Genomic DNA, 18,099 nt, shown 5'->3' with positions numbered 1-18,099 from the left:
AGTTTGCCAAGTTCTATTGTTATTATTGTATGGCTTTTATTTATATAAATTTTGAGAGATACAGTATCTGCTCAATCTTTCCACTACTGCAGTTCTTATAGACTTCCACTGACTGACCACACACACACACACACACACACACACACACACACGTTCAAACAAATGAACATCTGCATTCAGAGCTGGATTATGGACCTGGGCTGCGTGAAACTCAAAAGTATTGTGAGCTAAGTTGATCGTAGAGGCCAATGATTACGATGGTTGATGAATTCATAACGCTATGTAGGCTTACGATCCTTTGGGGAAATGACACCCTGGTCAGTGAGCCTCATATAGATACAGTATGAGTAACTATAGTGATTTTAAAGTATATTGGGGGAAAGGGTAATAAATTGATGTTTATCAGACCTTTATGCAGCATATATGTATAAATGTAAAAGAATTATCAGCAAATTTACATTATCATTGCACCTTATGCATATGATTAATCACCCTTACTTATGGGAGTTTAAGAATGTTCAAGCAAACCAAAAGAAATGGCAAGAGATACAGAAAATTAACTTGTTTTTAATGACATAACAATTATGCTACAGGAACATTCCGATCCAGGCCTCTGTATCCCACAAGACCATGATACTGTTGGCCGCAAACAAATGTGTAGCGCCAAAATACACAAATGACCATATAAGGGATAAATATTTAAACACTGAACAGGCACACACTTCCTATCAACTGCTTCTGGGAGTCGAGGAAACCTGAGAGAATTGATAAAACAAAAATATACAGGCTGCATGAAATTGATAGGTGTTCATGTGTGGATCAAGGACGCACTCTTTAAAATAATGGTTCTTTATTGGCGCCATATGGCTCCATGAAGTACCTTTAACATCCATGAAATCTTCCAATTGCACAAAAGGTTCTTTATAATGGAAGTATCTTCAGATTATTAATGTGTTCAGATTATTAAAATATTTTTCACTCAATACAATGGTCACCCAAAATGGTTCTTATATGGCATCACTGTGAAAACACCCTTTTTGAACACTTATTTTTTGGAGCACCGGTGGGAATTCAGTGGGATAATTTGAGTAAGAGATGAGAGTAAGATGTGTAAGATCCTTACATTTGATGCTGACTACCTCAGAAAGCTAACAGCATCATGATGTTGAAAGGCTGCAGCTTGGATGTCACACAATTCAGAATAAACAGACTGGCTTGTATGGATTTGGATGTGTGGAACTGGATGTGTGAGGATTTCTCAGAGTTTCAATAGGTATGCTACACTCACATAAGATAAGGGTTATTATTAGAAATCAAAGAATAGTGTTCATTTGTAGCTGAGAAACAAAAAAGAGAAGAATTGAAATATCATACAATTTTGTGACTATTGAGATGTTGTTTTTCAAGGATGGCTTTGTGCGTCCATGCTACAACCACAATAAAAGGCATTGTGTTTATGTCTATCTGAGAAACAAAAATTGAAAAGAATGGAAATATTATCATAATTTTTAAGGCAAGATACAATCTGATTGCAAGAACACTGGCACACTTTCAGAGAGGAAGTTTCCACAATGTGATGAGGTTAAAAGTGAGTGATTTTGTTTAATATTGCCCATATGAAGTCAGCAATATGTATCCAGTAATTGTTTCAGTGTGACAATAGATGTTTCATAACCTAAATCACGTCACTGATGCAATCTGTTACAATTGGGGTCAAACTTAAATATTATGTAACTAGCATGTGGTTCCTGGAAATCTTTCTAGCCATTAATCAAAATAATCTGGGTAAACCAGGCAAATCCTTTATATTTTTTATAAGTCTTTCAAAAACACCATAACTTTGCATGCAATTATTAAATTAGCTTTTTTAGTCCTTTCACCCTCATATTTAACCATGCATCTTACCTTATTCTGGATTTCTTTGGTAATTTATTTGCAGTGAATAAATAAATATATAGTAACACACTATTTTTATTTTGTGCATTGTTATACATTTTGTAGAGTACAGGTACATTTTGTGCTCTATAACAGTATAAGGTTTCAAATTAATTATTAAACATTGCATCAAGTATAGCCTAGTTATTTTTTAACTTTATTTTCATGTGTTGATTTGTTAAAGCACCTCTTGCTCACATAAAACTTGTATCTGAGAGCATAACATAAAATAACAGAAGTGGGACTGATAGACTGTTTGTCAAACTTGTTTATTTTTGCTATGCAAATAAATTGCATTTTCTCATGAAAGATGCGGATGGAAACCAAGCAGGATTATTCCCAATGGGATTACAGGCCTCTTTAAGAGCCTCCCATAATGTGCAGGGTCTTAGTGGCAGACCATTATTTTCCATGGAGAAGGGGAACACAAATAAGGAAGAGTCAATAGATCATTAGAATACAAGCCACAATCAAGAACTGTAGTCACTCAGAATTAGGCCTATGTAATAAAATGTAACAGTTCATTTAAATTACACCTATTAGAAATAAGGATAAGAATAGCCATATGGCATTCTAAATCATTTTCATGTTTATTATAGTTTCTCAAGTTGAGTTAGCTTATATGTTTAACATTACTGGAAAATAATGAAATAACCATTGTTCGCTTATTAATAGAAACATTGCGTAAGAGTGCTTATGTATGTCTTGCTGGTCGGTTTGTTGTGAGGACAATAGTTTAGTTATGATTTATTATTATTATTATGATCATCATCATAGCTTTGCGTTATGCTGTAACACAATGACCTTTTGGACAGTATGATTTCCACAGAGGAATAATCTAAATAAATATGTCTGAGTTATGTTTCCGGGGTATTCAGAGTGCACCATTTTGTGAGGCTTTTTTAATGTTAGTTTGGTGGATAGATGGGGGGAATTAACGTTAGTCTGCCGTTGGTCATAGTTCTCAAGGTGCAACAGGGTGTTGTGCCGTTTTGCAGCAGCTTGACCTGACGGCGACCTTAATGCAGCTTCTACCTGAATACCAGACACGAAGAAGCGTAAGATTTCAGCTGTGATTTGTAAAACAGGAACGAGACGATGTAGAACTGTTATTCAGCTACATTGCAAACATTGCATTCGACATTCTCTGTTGCTGACATAGTGACTGATTCGAGACCAGTGACTCGTGTCCGCCAGGCAGATGCATTGAACTTTATGCAAAAACTCAAACCACAATAACCACCATTTCCGGCTGTAAGGCACACGACTGGAGCTTTCTCGTGGGAACTTGTTCGACACTTTACCTCTTGACTTTCTCATATTCACACTCTTCTGTGCGGCTGTCTAGATGTGTGTTCATCACGAAACCTCTACTGTCGCCTCTGCATGTAGCTTAGTCATGTAAAACACCATTCAAAACACCAGGACATTTGTGGAAATTCAAAAAATATTAAAATCTTTATTTTTAATCAGAATAATGATCAGTTCAGCATAGTTACAGGCAGCCTATAATATAGGCTAATGTGAATTGGTTTAAGAGGTTATAAAGCGAATGAGCGAGGGGAAATTTTAATGAACCTAAATGAAGGGAAACTACATGAAACCATTCACATGAAATACACATAATCTCAAGATAGTTTAGCACAGTGTTTCTTTTCCTGTGTTCAACGGCCAACGATTCATTTTTGACGTTTGGCTTCCATCTAGTGGCAATTACAGCAAAACGCCATCTTCGAATTTCCTGATATCAAAATAATGTTTGATAATGATGTCAAACTTGTCACCTCAGTTAAATTCACTTATCCAATGAGCTTGGACCTGTACAGGAAAACTTCAGTTGTTTCGTTTTCTACAAATGTTCGTATAAAACACAAGCTCGACTCTGGTAATACATGTCAAAACTCCTCGATAGTTCAACGACGAAAAACATTTTGTTCACCAAATCAGCATTATGGGTCGTAATTTTTATTGCATAGCAACAAAATGTCATGGACTTTATAGAATAAAAACAACTTCTTAACATTTTTAGTTGCCTAATTTATAAAATTTCATATTTTCCTAATAAAACAAATATTAGCTCAATGTAGGCCTGTTGTTTTTCACATTCCAAATGGTCATTCTGGGAAAATATATATAGTCATGGCTAAAGTAGCATTCTGCTGCACTGGGGCATAGCACCAAATGTTGGGCCCCGGTCACAGAACCAAGGGGCGGGCCTCTCACAACAGCACAATATATATATAAATATATCCCCCCCCCCGTTCCACTATTACCCCCTGTCCGACGCCCCTGTGCTGCACATCATATGTTCTACTCCTTTTATCCTGGCCATATTTACAGGATCGTTATTGGCTCAGAGTGCATTTTAACAAGTAGGCCTACTCAGTTTGGCCAAGGGATGTCACTATTGGAGCACTTTACACTGTATAACCACAACCCAATAACTCTGCAAACAGGCCAGAGAGACAAACATATGTCTACTGGATGACAGAATCCACCCAGGACACCCTCCCTTTTATTTAGTGCACACAAACCTCATGCTTTCTAAGACAGGTTTTTTAGAACAGCATTATTCATATGAGCATTCCGTAGGCTATACTTAAAACCTGGAATATTCAGTGATAGCCTATTTAAGAATGATTTTTTTCAGTTCTCTTCATGACCTAATATTCATTCATCAGAAATTAAAAGTAAGTGTGGAAAAATGTTGTTCCAAACCTTATGAGTTTCTTTCTTTTACACAAAATAAGATATTTTAAATAATGTTGGTTAGCAGACAGTTGTCGGCACCCATTGACTTCAATAGTATGGAACTATGGAAGTCAATGGGTGCCGTCATCCACTGTCTGGTGGTTACCAACATTCTTGGGTTCAACAGAGGATAGAAACTTATACAGTTTTGGAACAACTTGAGGGTGAGTTGAGTAAGTAATGACAAAATTTGGGTGAACTGTCCCTTTAACTGAATGAGACTTCACATGCAGAGTTGCAGTTTAGCTTGGGGGTGGAGTTGGGGTGTCATTGGGGCGTTGTGGACTCACATGAAAACGTAACAAATTCCCAAAACCTGAAAGAAGAAATGCTACACAATGCAAGAGAGGGGGCTGCACATTCTTTTCAATGTAAAGGGGAAGCCATTCTTGGAACGACACATAAAAGCACAGTTCATTTACAACCTCTCCCCGCCCTCAACGCACCCTCCTCCCCATTTATCCAATCACACAAAGGGTGTTGTCGGTGTGTGAACCAATAATGGCCAAGCGCTTGCCCTTTGAAACACGACCATGATAAATGATTGTATGTCAGTCTTGTGTGAAGAGGAACCATGTAAGGGGGGTGAGACAGAACAGACCAAAACACAAATCCTTTCCTTTACTCCGGCCCTATTAATTATTCTTCTATCATCAACATGCTGATTAAATCAAATATTACTCTTAAACAGTACCCTATTACATTTGCCGTTACAACAATCTGTATCATAATAGGTTATTAAAAAGTCAAGTAAAATGAACATCTTAATCAAAGATTAATGCAACAGCAAAATATATTAGATTTCGTGTGTGTGTGTGTGTGTGTGTGTGTGTGTGTGTGTGTTATTGTTGCCGCTTTTGTTACTGTAGGCTATTATTTATTGATTTATTTACTGGTGATTTTTTAAATTATTTATAAATATATTTTAATTTGATGTGTTATTGAAACAATAAGAAAAAAATATATATATATACAGTACCAGTCAAAAGTTTGGAAACATTACTATTTTTAATGTTTTTGAAAGAAGTCTCTTATGCTCATCAAGCCTGCAGTAAAAAAAAAAAAAAAAAAAAAAACCTGATATTATGAAATATTATTACAATTTAAAATAATGGTTCTCTTTTTTAATATACTTTAAAATGTAATTTATTGTTGTGATGCAAAGCTGAATTTTCATCAGCAAGTACTCCAGTCTTTGGTGTCTTATGATCCTTCAGAAATCATTCTAATATGCTGATTTATGATCAATGTTGGAAACAGTTGTGCTGCTTAATATTTTTTTATAAGCTGAGATAATATTTTTTTCAGGATTATTTGATGAATAAAAAGTTAAAAAGAACTGTATTTATTTAGAATAGAAATCTTTTGTAACAATATACACTACCGTTCAAAAGTTTGGGAACAATAACTTTTTTTTTTTTAAGAAATTAGTACTTTAATTCAACAAGGATGCGTTAAATTGATAAAAGGTGATGGTAACGATTTATATTGTTAGAAATGTTTTTATTTTGAATAAATGCTGTTAACGTTTTACTCATCAGTGAATCCTGAAAAAAGTATTCCAAAAAATATATTAAACAGCACAACTGTTTCCATCATTGATAATAACTGAGTATCAAATCATCATATTAGAATGATTTCTGAAGGATCATAAGACACCAAAGAATTTTTTTCATTTTTTTTTCAAAATTTTTTTTTTTTCACTGCAGGCTTGATGAGCATAAGAGACTTCTTTCAAAAACATTAAAAATAGTAATGTTTCCAAACTTTTGACTGGTACTGTATATATATATTAAATTAAAAAAAATAATGATATGCGTTCTTATAAATCCTTCAGGCAATAATAATTGTAATTCCATCGTGTTTTTGTATTAATTTGGTTAGAAAATAAGCAACTGTATCTATATGGCATCACTGTCACTGAGCACAACTTTATTATATCACTGCATTGGCTTTTAGTTTTTCCTACCATATCTTTATAACTCTTCACCACTTCACAGATACTAGCTGTGAATGAGAGTACTGAAAATTGCATAACATCTCTTTCTCTCTCTGTTATCTTCTCTTATCCTGTTTGACTCTGATGAGAGACTTCAACTATCCCTTGACAATAGATACTCATCGTTGTGGCAATGGTTGTAGCATAAAGCATGATACACTGACCCTTCGGTCAATACGAATAGGTTGTAAGCACAATGAACTTTACAAATTAGCATGATGAGAAAACTGAAACATTATAAACCATCAAGGTTTCCATATTGTCCTCTGAGCTTCTAATGTAGAGTTTTGTCTTACTGTACCAAAACAATTTGGTTGATTTTAAGCCAGCGAAGAACAAAACAGATGCATTGAGAAACAATCAAACTGTCATGGGAAGACATACAAATGAACAGCTATTTTTTGCTGAATGATGGGATTGATTTCTCACATACTGGCTACACATAAACACTATCCAAGAGACTAGCCAGTCTGTGCTTTTCTTGGGTAGCAAATACTCCTTCTAAAGGTATTTGCTGATTTGTATCAGGTTCCATGGATGACAAATAATCAGCAAATACTCCTTCTAAAGCTTATAGTTAATATTTGCTTATTTTCTTAACTAGACTTGGGGCCAATTTGTACCAGGTTCCATGGGGATCAATCGTAATCTTATCTTCTGTGCAGAGTCCATTGGGGTAATGTGAGCTCAGTGTAAAGGTTAGACTGGTGTGAATTCAATAACAGCAAAACACGTCCCCCGTATTGGCCATTGTAGGTGTACGGCTAAAGACAATCTGAGTGCATAGTGATATAATTCAGTTTCTTTAGATAAGATGAATGAAGAGTGAAAAACAGAAATCAATCAGCAGTTGGTTGGATAGAAAAACAGTTTAAATACAGCAGTTTTGGTTTTCAACGTGTTTCCTGTCAAAAGTGGTCTTGCTGCTTCAGCTGGTAAATAGGGGCTTGGAGGAGAGGCCTGAATTTAAAGGGATAGTTCACCAAAATATTCTAAATTTTGTCATTACTTTCTCACCCTCAAGTTGTTCCAAACCTGTATGACTTTCTTTCTTCTGCTGAATACAAAAGAAGATATTTTATGTTGGTAATCAAACAGCTGACGGCAGCCATTGACTTCCATAGTAAAAAAAAATATGGAAGTCAATGTTTACCGCCAACTGGTTACTAACATTCTTCAAAAAATCGTCTTTTGTGTTCAAAAGAAGAAAGAAACTCATACAGGTTTGGAAAAATGTGAGGGTGAGTAAATGATGACAGAATTTTCTTTTGGAGTGCACTGTCCCTTTAAAGCAAGCCTATCAGATGATCAACAGAACAGGAAGTAAAGACTTGGTTTATTAGAGTGTGTCATAAAAAATCTTTCTGTTAAAGATTTAATAAACTTTATAGACCATATTCATTTTCAGTTGTTTGATTTTGAAAAACACAGCAGGAACTCATTAATTTAGCAATGACCTTGAGACTGGTGGACAGACGGCAGGTTCCAGGGAGAAACTGGAAGGACTTTGATTTGCTTTGTGGCTTTGCTACTGTAACAAATAACATAATATTGTGTGCAAGTTTTATAAATTTGTGTGTATGACAAAACAATGTGTGCTATAATTGGTGAGACTGTTTTTAACCAATATGGACTTTTGTAAGTGATTCAAATTTAATAATAATAATGAACATTTCAATGGATTAAGAGTTTCTTGCGAAACACATCCACAGATCACCAATAGTATTGTAGTTGATTTTATCTGCATATTTATATTTTATTTTGACCTGTTTTATTTTTACTTTGTAACTTTTTTTGTCATTTCTGAATCTATTAAGTTTTTTTTATTGAACTCTTTGCCATTGCAAATTTGCAATTCATACAAAAATTATTAATGTGCATTATTAATGTTTCTAAATGAAAAGTCATTTTGAAAACATGTATGAAGTTTTTTTATGTTATAAGCGAGGTTAAATAATAGCAATACTTATAATAATATCATAAATTAATTAATCAGATAAAATTAAAATATAGCTGAAAGAATAAGAGTTTTAAAAGTAGCGCGTGCGTTTCCTCCTCCTCCCTGACACGCAGTGATCTTCCGTCTGCTCGCGCGACTCCTCTAAACACGCCGCTGCCTTTTAAAGCGCGAGAAGGCATGAGCGCTGTCACTTTGACACTGGACGAGGCAGGCTCAGGAGCTTCTGTCGTCTCGTTCATTTACCCCCATTTTCGTTTCCCTTTTTCACCTCGTCGATAACCCACCATCCTTTAATTTCTTATTTCTCCATTGTACCGTAACTTTCAAAGCCCCTTGTCGCCATGTACCGGTATTTTGGGGAGTTGCTGACTCGCGGAGCGGGAAACGCTCTGGCCTCGGGATGCGTCGAGTCCGCTCTGCCGGCTTCCTCGTCTTTGCTGAGGGTGCGTCAGTACAGCGATGCCGCTGACAAGGAAGATGACCCGAACTTCTTCAGGATGGTGGAGGGCTTCTTCGATCGCGGCGCTGCTATCGTCGAAAACAAGCTGGTGGAGGACCTGAAGACCCGGGAGACGCCGGAGCAGAAGAGACACCGTGTGCGGGGGATCCTCAAGATCATCAAGCCCTGCAACCACGTCCTGAGCGTGTCCTTCCCCATCAAGAGAGACAACGGAGAATGGGAGGTTATCGAGGGTTACCGGGCACAACACAGCCAGCACAGAACTCCCTGCAAGGGAGGTAAGTTAAGAGATATTTGTTTTATATCGTGCTGTAATAAGGCATAACAGATCGGGTTGCTTGTCATGTGTTTTGCGCAACAAGGTTTCACAGCAGTTTGCAGTTGCAAGAAGGCCTACAGATGCTGACAGTGGTTGGCGAAATGACTTGCAAACCTATTCTATTTTTCTTTCTTTCTTTTTTAAAATGTTTGAAATATTTGGCTAGATTTGACTGGTCCCCCTGTCAGTAATAAATCACCTTGACACAGCTTGCTCCTGCACAGGTGTATGTGTTACCTGGGGACTGAAGCCAGACACAGTGTAGACAGGAACATATATATATATATTTTTATTTTATTTTATTTTTTACATTAAACAAAGTCTTTCACTTCATAAAAGTTTCGCAGAAGACCTCTATGGCTGAATCACAGCCTGATATTCAGTTCAACAGCACTCTTGCTTGTGTTTTTCTTAATAATAATAATAATGATAATTATTTAATGTGCAACTTTATACTATTACACCAAATATTATATTTTACTTTACAGTAATAATCTATTTTTGTCTTTATTTTTAAAATGTCACGTGTGAAAAGTTGAGATTTTGTTGCTGATAGAAAAATAAGTGAAGACCTGTGTGTTTCTATGTGTATTAGTGAATCTTTTTCTTTTTTTTTTTTTATCAAACTTAACATTCCAGATGAAATAGCATGGGGAAATTATATGGCCCTAGCAGGACTATCAGGCTTTAGTGTTCCTTGTTTGCCTTGTTTTGTTACTTTTTTTGTTTTAATATCTGCGGTTTCAGTTTGCCCTCAGAATATGCTGCCAGCTTGACACGTTTATACTGTAGGTTATTAATGTGAACAGCCCTGTTTCTGCTGTTTATACTAACTTGCAACTGATTTTACCCTCTTGCCAAACAAAGGAAACAAGTTGCTTCAAGTCAACTGTGTGTTTTCATGACACAAAGGATCATTCATGTCATTCAGTTAGGTTCGTTCATGTTAGGTTAATAAACATTTACCTTGGTGCTAGCTGATAAGTTTGAGGTTTTATGGAATCTATATTCTGTCCAAACAAAAGCATAAGATGTGATTGTACCCGATTGCTTTCTGTGATTTACAGACATGCATACTCTAATAGAAGGGGTTTACGTCCATAGCGAGGCACGTTGTAAATCACGTTGAGGCCCACAGAATCACATTCATTCTTAACAGCAGATGTTGAGGAGCAGTGGCCAATCAAGAGATTTAGGCTGTGCAGAGTGGGAGGGGGGGATGTCATCATGGCTCTGCATTGTGGGTGATTTGTGAGGTGACGTATCGTGAGAGAGGGTTGTAAGGGTGGTTATGGGGTAGGGCTCAGGCGCTCTGACCCTTCATCTGCATGATAGGACTACTCTGCTCACATTTACTGAGTAAATGAATAGTGTTTGCTTGGAGACATCTAACTCACCAGTGTGTATTTGTTCTCATGTTAATGCATATAATAATGGATATTGACTAGAAATCTTCTGCCGTGTGTGGAAGCTAAGCGTTGTTCTCTCTTTTCACTTGTTTATCTGTGTCTTGTAGTGAGTCCATAATAATCCTTAATCTTGAAGGCCACAGCTTCCCAATCTGAAAGATACTGATTTCCTTTTTAATAGTAGTACTTAAAGTTGGCATGAAATTAAATTCATCCTTTCTATTTTCTAAATGCATGTTGTGGATCTAATTGTAAAAAAATTAATCTGTGCATGTTTCTTTTTCTTTTTAAATTGACCTTGTGATGTTTAATAAAAGGTCTAATAACTAGTGCTGTCAAATCGATTAATCGCATCTAACATAAAAGGTCTTGTTTACATAATAAATGTGTGTGTGTGTATATATATATATATATATATATATATATATATATATATATATATATATATATATATATATTTGAGCAAATTTTTGAGTGCACATCCTCCATTTTTGAGTGCACATCCTCCATTTTTGAGTGCACATCCTCCATTTTTGAGTGCACGCCCACATCCCAAAATCCAAACCACAAACAATGCATATAAAACCATATATAGGCTAGATAATCATCTCAGCACAACAACCTTTTTTTGATGGATCATTATCTCTTCACAAACCAATGCCGGCTAGCAAATGTATTACAATTTTGAATTTCATGCATAAAATATCCTTACAAATATTGCATTTAGTGAAAGGTTCCCCATTTAAAGCATGGCCGACACAAAGTGTCTTGGATGAATCTGAACCAGCCAATCAGAAACACTCGCTTGCTTGTCAATCATTTTGCATATTCAGGTGGTTTGTAGTTAAAATTTGCAAATGTTCGTAAGTTATCAAAACATTTGACATCAGTTTCAGCACTTTTAATCATTAATGTGATGCAGACTCTTGATCTTGTTGGCTCAAATCACTGACAAAAGTGCTGTGATTGACATTATCTGTATGTAATAGACAAGATTAGGTACACATTACAAAGTACAAGAGCAATTCAGCCAGAACACACCGTCAGCTAATGGCTCTGTGCATTTCAACATCAGTTTCATCAGCCAAAGTCGTGCACGTGAATATCAGAATCACTAGATCAGCAGAAACTTTTTGGCTGTATATCCTTTATATGCAAGTGTAATGGGAAAAAAAGGATGCTGTGAGTCACACTTGTGCAGAAAGTGCACATCCTGGTTATGATAAAGCACATTTGGCTTGATAAGTGGAGTTGAAGGAGATTCTGGAAAGGTCTCCTGTGTTTTTTATTTTTCTAGTAGGTGATCAGTGCTGAGTCATTCCTCCATTTAAGAGCCCCTGCCAGCTCTCTTACACCATTTTCCCCTCCCCTCTGTGTGTAGACCATTTCAGATATAGCCGGAAAAAAACACATCTGTTCAGCAGGTGAGCTTTTAGATGCAGACAAAACGACGCCTAGAGGGGCTGATTTTCTTATTGATTTTTTTCAGCAATAAAACGTCATGTTCAGTGGTCTAGTTCCATATCTATTGGCCTGTATGTTGGCAGGTTTCTCACTAGTATTATGAAATTAAATACGATTAAACATTAGAGCACATAATTTGGCTCGTTTGGGCCAGGCATCCTCGTCTGCATTTACAGAAACGTTGTGACCAAATCAGTCATTAAATATCATTAAATAATTCCCAGTCTCATTTTCTACAGCTTTTGCAGAATGTCAGTGTCATTTATGTTAATCGTAAAATGGGATTGATACGTCTGCCAGGGCGTACACACTCTTTCACACAATCAATCAAGATTCATGATGTAGCCCGAGTCAGTACAGCCTACACACACACGCACACACGCACGCACACATACTCACAAATGCACATGACTCCCCCAGCACACATGACATTCAGATACCCTTTACTTCTCCAGGTCAGACAGAATATCATGTACTTCCATTTGTTATGTTCCATGTTTCCTTTTATCTGGTGTATATTTAGATATTTTTACAACCTGGAAATACAAGGTTAATTCTAAAATTATTATTATTTCATTATATATTTTTTTGTAGTGAATATTCATGCAATCCTTATCCCGCAGTCATGAATGAACGGAAATGTAATGGTCCAATGGAATCCTAGTGGTGTTGTTTCTTTTAATATTTTGTTTATTTTTATAGTGTATTTTTAATCTTGCATAATGTGCATTATTAATGTGTGGTCACATGCAAAAATGGGTCCATTGTCATGTCACTTTCAAACCAAGCAGCTTTCTGCATGTCAGCGCGGTGAATTCGCGTGAACAACTTGAAAATGCCCCCATGTTAAACTCCTGATTGCACGCATTCATATAGGAATGACTGGGTTTCCGTGCAGCACTAAATGTGATTGCATTTAAATGTGTCCTTATAAGTGATAATCAAGATTTAATTGCAAACCTGATACATTCATTGCTGTTCAACTATTAACACGTTTATAAATTCATTGTTACGAAACAGGACACATGGTTTGTCATTTAAAATAGCATATGAATGTGTGGCAGTATGCTTTATTTAAGACAGTCTCTGTGTCCTCTGAGGTCGCGCCCGTGCTGTTGCCAGATTTAGGAAACCAACATAAGGCCGATAGAAGGAAGTGATGGTAGCACCTGTCCTAATGGAGCGTGACCAGAGGACAGACGTTGAGCTGGAATTTTAGCTGCATAGCTGGAAAAAGTTGACCTGCTGCCTCCTTAAACTGGTGAATCCACGTAAAAGTCTCAGAACGGTCTAAGCTTGGTTTATTTCTAAACTGCATTGTTTGAAATTGAAATGTAACGTCTTACATATGTTTTCTTGTCTAATTATACGCAAAGTCGGACGACATCTTGTCGTATCTGTTCTGTTTATCTTCAGTCAATTCAGCATGAAGACACAGCTAGCAACACCAGCCAAGAGTCTGTATAGCTACAGAGTGTCTGTTTGTTTAAGCCCATTGTGTGTGTTCTTGGTGTTTGATCCACATTAGTCGGTAGAGGAAAGATCTTTCGTAACCAATTGACTCTTTGTAATGGCTGTGATTTAAGTCCAGTTTCATGGGTCCTTTTGCTTTTCTCTTTCAGGTATCCGATACAGCATGGATGTGTCCGTGGATGAGGTTAAAGCTTTGGCCTCTTTGATGACATACAAGTGTGCTGTTGTTGGTAAGCTTTGCAGGGTTTTGTTTTCCCTCAACATCTTTGGGTGAATTTTCCACTTGGTATATTGCTGAATTGTGCTTTAGATCTCTCTCCTACACTCAAATAGAAAAAAGCTGTTGTTATATTTTTTCAGAAAGTCTAAAGACTCATAAGTTAGACATAATTTATCTTCTTCTAGATGTGCCATTTGGCGGAGCAAAAGCTGGAGTGAAAATCAACCCCAGGAATTACTCTGTAAGTACCAGCACACATGTATAGACTCTGAGCACACAGACTCCAGAAATAACTCTTTATCGTGTCAGTGGGCTGTGTTTGCCTTTTTCATGTGCTTGATGAAGTGGAAACACATGCCATCAGTCCTCCTTTCTCTTTTAAATGGGCCTTGTTCCCTGATTGGATGAAGTTTTGCATAATGGAGTCCACAATATAAAGATCTTCTCTTTGTCGTTCTGTTTATTTTCTATCTTAACCTTACTGCTAAAGTGAGTCTAAGTGTTTCCTTTTACCCTGTTACTACTTATTTCCATAGGTGAACTTGCTATGATATTGCTTTTTTTTTTCATTTTGTTCATTCGTTTGATCAATCAATTTACCGATTTTAACACTAAGACCTTTAGCTTGAAATGTGGCATTTCAGTTGTTTGCTTTTAAGGCTGTCATAAGTTATGAGAGAGGGTAAAAAATAGCATTGTGTGATTGATGCAGAGAAGCACTTTTTGATTTACATATAGATTTTTGGTTTTGTGCTGTTCAGGATAATGAGTTGGAGAAAATCACAAGAAGATTCACTATTGAGCTGGCCAAAAAGGGATTCATTGGTGAGTTTGATTCATTAGGCAGCACAACTGTTTTTAACACTGATAGTAATAAGAAATGTTTATTGAGCACCAAATTAGCATATTAGAATGATTTCCAAAGGATCATGTGACTGAAGACTCGAGTAAGTGTAATTTTTTAATTGTATTACAATATTGCATATTGTAAAATCTTAATTTTTACTGTAAATTGATGCACATCCAGCGTTGGTGCACACAATAAACTTCTTTTTTTTTTTTAAAGACAGACCCCAAACTGTTTAAATATTAATATTATTATGAATATAACAGTACAACACTTAAAATATAGTTCTGTTTATGGTCTTAGCAGATGTGTTCTCCCTAAATCCCTTATCCCTTATCTCCCCAATCACTTGCACACTATGATACCTTTTGTGATATCACTGCTTTGCAACAAATCTGGAGATATCAGGAAATCCTCATTGAGTTATTAACTGTGCTTCCCTGCACTTTTAACCCGGAAGAGCTTCAGTACCATGGTGCTGTCAAAAATAAGCCCCGCTGTGTGCTTCCCTGCCCCCTCTGGAGCTGTTTTTGGAAATGAATTCTGGGTGTTAGGTTGTTCGCGTAGCTGTTTTTCTGGATGCCTTCCTGTTTTCCCTGGCCAAAGCAACTGGCACTGTTGTGGGGGGAAGGGTGGTACGCTCTCACGACATCAGAGCGGGAACTGAAACTCCAGCTCTCCAGTAAAACAACACAAGCTGCCTACTCAGATCATTTGTTGCATTGCATCCTAAAATATGTTTCCCTGAGATGTGCAAACAATCAAGCTTTCATATTTAAGTACATTTAGCATGGTTCATGATGGCTGGCGCAAAAGCTGACAATCTCTTTCCTCTCTTCCTTCCTTATTCTCTCCATTTAGGACCTGGCATTGACGTACCCGCCCCTGACATGAGCACCGGTGAGAGGGAGATGTCCTGGATCGCTGACACCTATGCTAACACTATTGCCCACACTGTAAGCAACTGTCCTTTTCTTCTAACACCTTATTAAATTATTAACCATGCCATATACACATAAAACTCTAGTACAAAGACAATAGTCTGCAGAGATCTTCTATAAGAAGTGAATCTTTCATATTCTCTTAGCTTTATCAGGAACCTTTGTTTGTCTGTCTTTGATAGTGTTATGCTATCTATATGACAGCCTGTGCAATGTTTACCCTAGTGCCCTAATAAATGGATAAGTCGCAGCTTTATTTGCACGGACAATAGCAACCGGTTTGCTTTCTTATTATATATGTGCATATTTTGGAGTGTTTTTCCTCCTTGTGATATGATTCTGGATGACAGCTTGTTCAGTTGGAGTATGAAGATGCCTGAAGCAGAAAGAGGCTGTGGATTACCATGAAATGGCCACATCGTACAGCTTTTCTCTCAGTCTCTTAGTCTCTGTATTTGCTATGGTGCTTGTGGTCAGGGTTATTTCTCCTAGAGGGCTCTTATTATAGTTACATCATCCCCTAATGCAGTGCTAGCACTATCACTATGGCAACAAAAGAATGGGCACATCTTGTTCTCTTTTTATACTTTTAAATGGGAGGGTAATGATGACTGTGTTAAACAATATCCAGCTTTACTAATCCTGAAAAGACATGGAAAGAGTATTTGGATGCAAGATTTTTGCCAAGTCAGGCTGAAGAAGGCAAGAGTCACATCAAAAGCACAATGGCACTCTAGAAACAACTTGACGTAAGAATACAGCATTTTATGTAACATTACATTTTCTGTAGCCTTAATATTTGATGAGATGTGCTACAAGCACAGTCAGACACACATTTGAGACCCTGTCTATATCTTTTTTTTATATATAAAATTATGTTATAAAAAAATTATGACCAATAGTTGTTTCCACATTATGGCTCATAACAAATAAGTGGCATTAAAAAATAATTAAATTAAATTTGATTAATAATATCTATATAAAAAAAAAAAAATAAATAAAAGACTAAAGATTAAAATCAGTTGTTTTATATAAGTGTATTTAGGTATTAATGTATAGCATGAAAAATTAATATTCATTTTGAGATTACTTTGTACAGTGTTCTTAAATAGCTTGTTTAAAGATTCACTTTTAAATGAGCATTAGATGACAAAAACAAAAAAAGTATAATTTATAAACCATTATAGTATTTTTCAAATGAGCTTTTATTTTATATTTTCAGTTTTCTTTTTCAAGTTAGTCTTTTTATATTTCTATTTAGCTTTGATTTATATTTATATTTATTTTTTATTTATAATGTATTATACATTTAGAAGTTTGTTGACAAGGCAACATTTCTAATTTTTGGTTTTATGCATGCCAGGCCAGTAGTTGGCGATGTCACTTTGTAAATAAAAAGAATCTCAGCTAGAGTTAGAATCTCAGCCAGCGCCTTTACTTCCGCATAGCGTGTTCTATAGCGAAGTGTACTAGCGGCACAATAAATTTTCTCAGAAATGTAGACAACAATTTTAGAAACCGATTCGCTAGTTGGATTTCGCATTGATATGAGAGCATAATCACTATCAAAGTTGTCGATGTAGCTCGAAATATATAATTTAAAGCCCTTCTCTTTCTTACTCTTAGGTGTGACCGCTAACTGCCTCACAATATTGTTAACATCATTCACGGTAACCGCTGGAAGTTCTTGTAAACAGCGAGTGTAATTTGCCATTATCTCCACCGAATGCAAAAACGGCTTTTGACGCAGCACCGGATGTAACTGGGCAGGCTGAGGCAAAACGCGGAAAAAATCGTGCATAGAGCCTACTGTGCCTGAAAGTCCTGAAAACAAGTCCTGAAAAGTGAAGCCAAAGCATTTCAATGGCCCCCTGGCGGCTGGCTGCAGTATAGGTCATAAACCCCGCCCTCTCCATGTAAGCGAATGGGACGCGAGCCAAAGTAATAAATCCAATTACACTTCAAATATATGTTTTTTCCAAAGATTGATTCAGTCGTTTTAGGTAGTTCTTATCACGCAGATGTATGTTCAGGTGTTTGTTTTCCCATTAAGCTTGGTTTTAATTAGTTATTTGATGCTATAAAAAGGGGTGTAACATCATGGTTGACAGCTGTGCATGCGATTGAGTCTGGCTCCAAATGACGTAATCGGCAACGACCAATACTGGGATATTTTGGCTTCTTTTTCTGCAGTGGAAGGAAGCAGAGATGTTCTGTCCGTCTATTTTTACAGTCTATGGACTGAACATGCTGTATGCATGCGCATGACGTCACTGTTTTCACAAAATCACGTTTTTGTAGTTTACACAGCGATGATGACT

At 36.5% G+C, this 18,099-nt stretch overlaps 1 protein-coding gene across 1 annotated transcript in view; it reads left to right on the top strand.

The window, feature by feature from the left end:
• The first annotated feature begins 8,749 nt into the window (after positions 1-8,749).
• Positions 8,750-18,099, top strand: part of glud1b (glutamate dehydrogenase 1b) — a 20,013-nt gene continuing 10,663 nt past the window's right edge. Inside the window, exons 1-5 of the mRNA XM_081392315.1 lie at positions 8,750-9,383; positions 13,920-14,000; positions 14,176-14,231; positions 14,752-14,815; positions 15,699-15,793. Coding sequence (XP_081248441.1) covers positions 8,987-9,383; positions 13,920-14,000; positions 14,176-14,231; positions 14,752-14,815; positions 15,699-15,793 — 693 coding nt within the window. The 5' untranslated portion in view covers positions 8,750-8,986. The remainder of the gene's footprint in view (positions 9,384-13,919; positions 14,001-14,175; positions 14,232-14,751; positions 14,816-15,698; positions 15,794-18,099) is intronic.

Source organism: Scardinius erythrophthalmus, assembly GCF_964197995.2.
Source record: "Scardinius erythrophthalmus genome assembly, chromosome: 18".
NCBI classification, from domain to species: domain Eukaryota; kingdom Metazoa; phylum Chordata; class Actinopteri; order Cypriniformes; family Leuciscidae; genus Scardinius; species Scardinius erythrophthalmus.
This window is presented reverse-complemented; position numbering and strand designations above follow the sequence as displayed.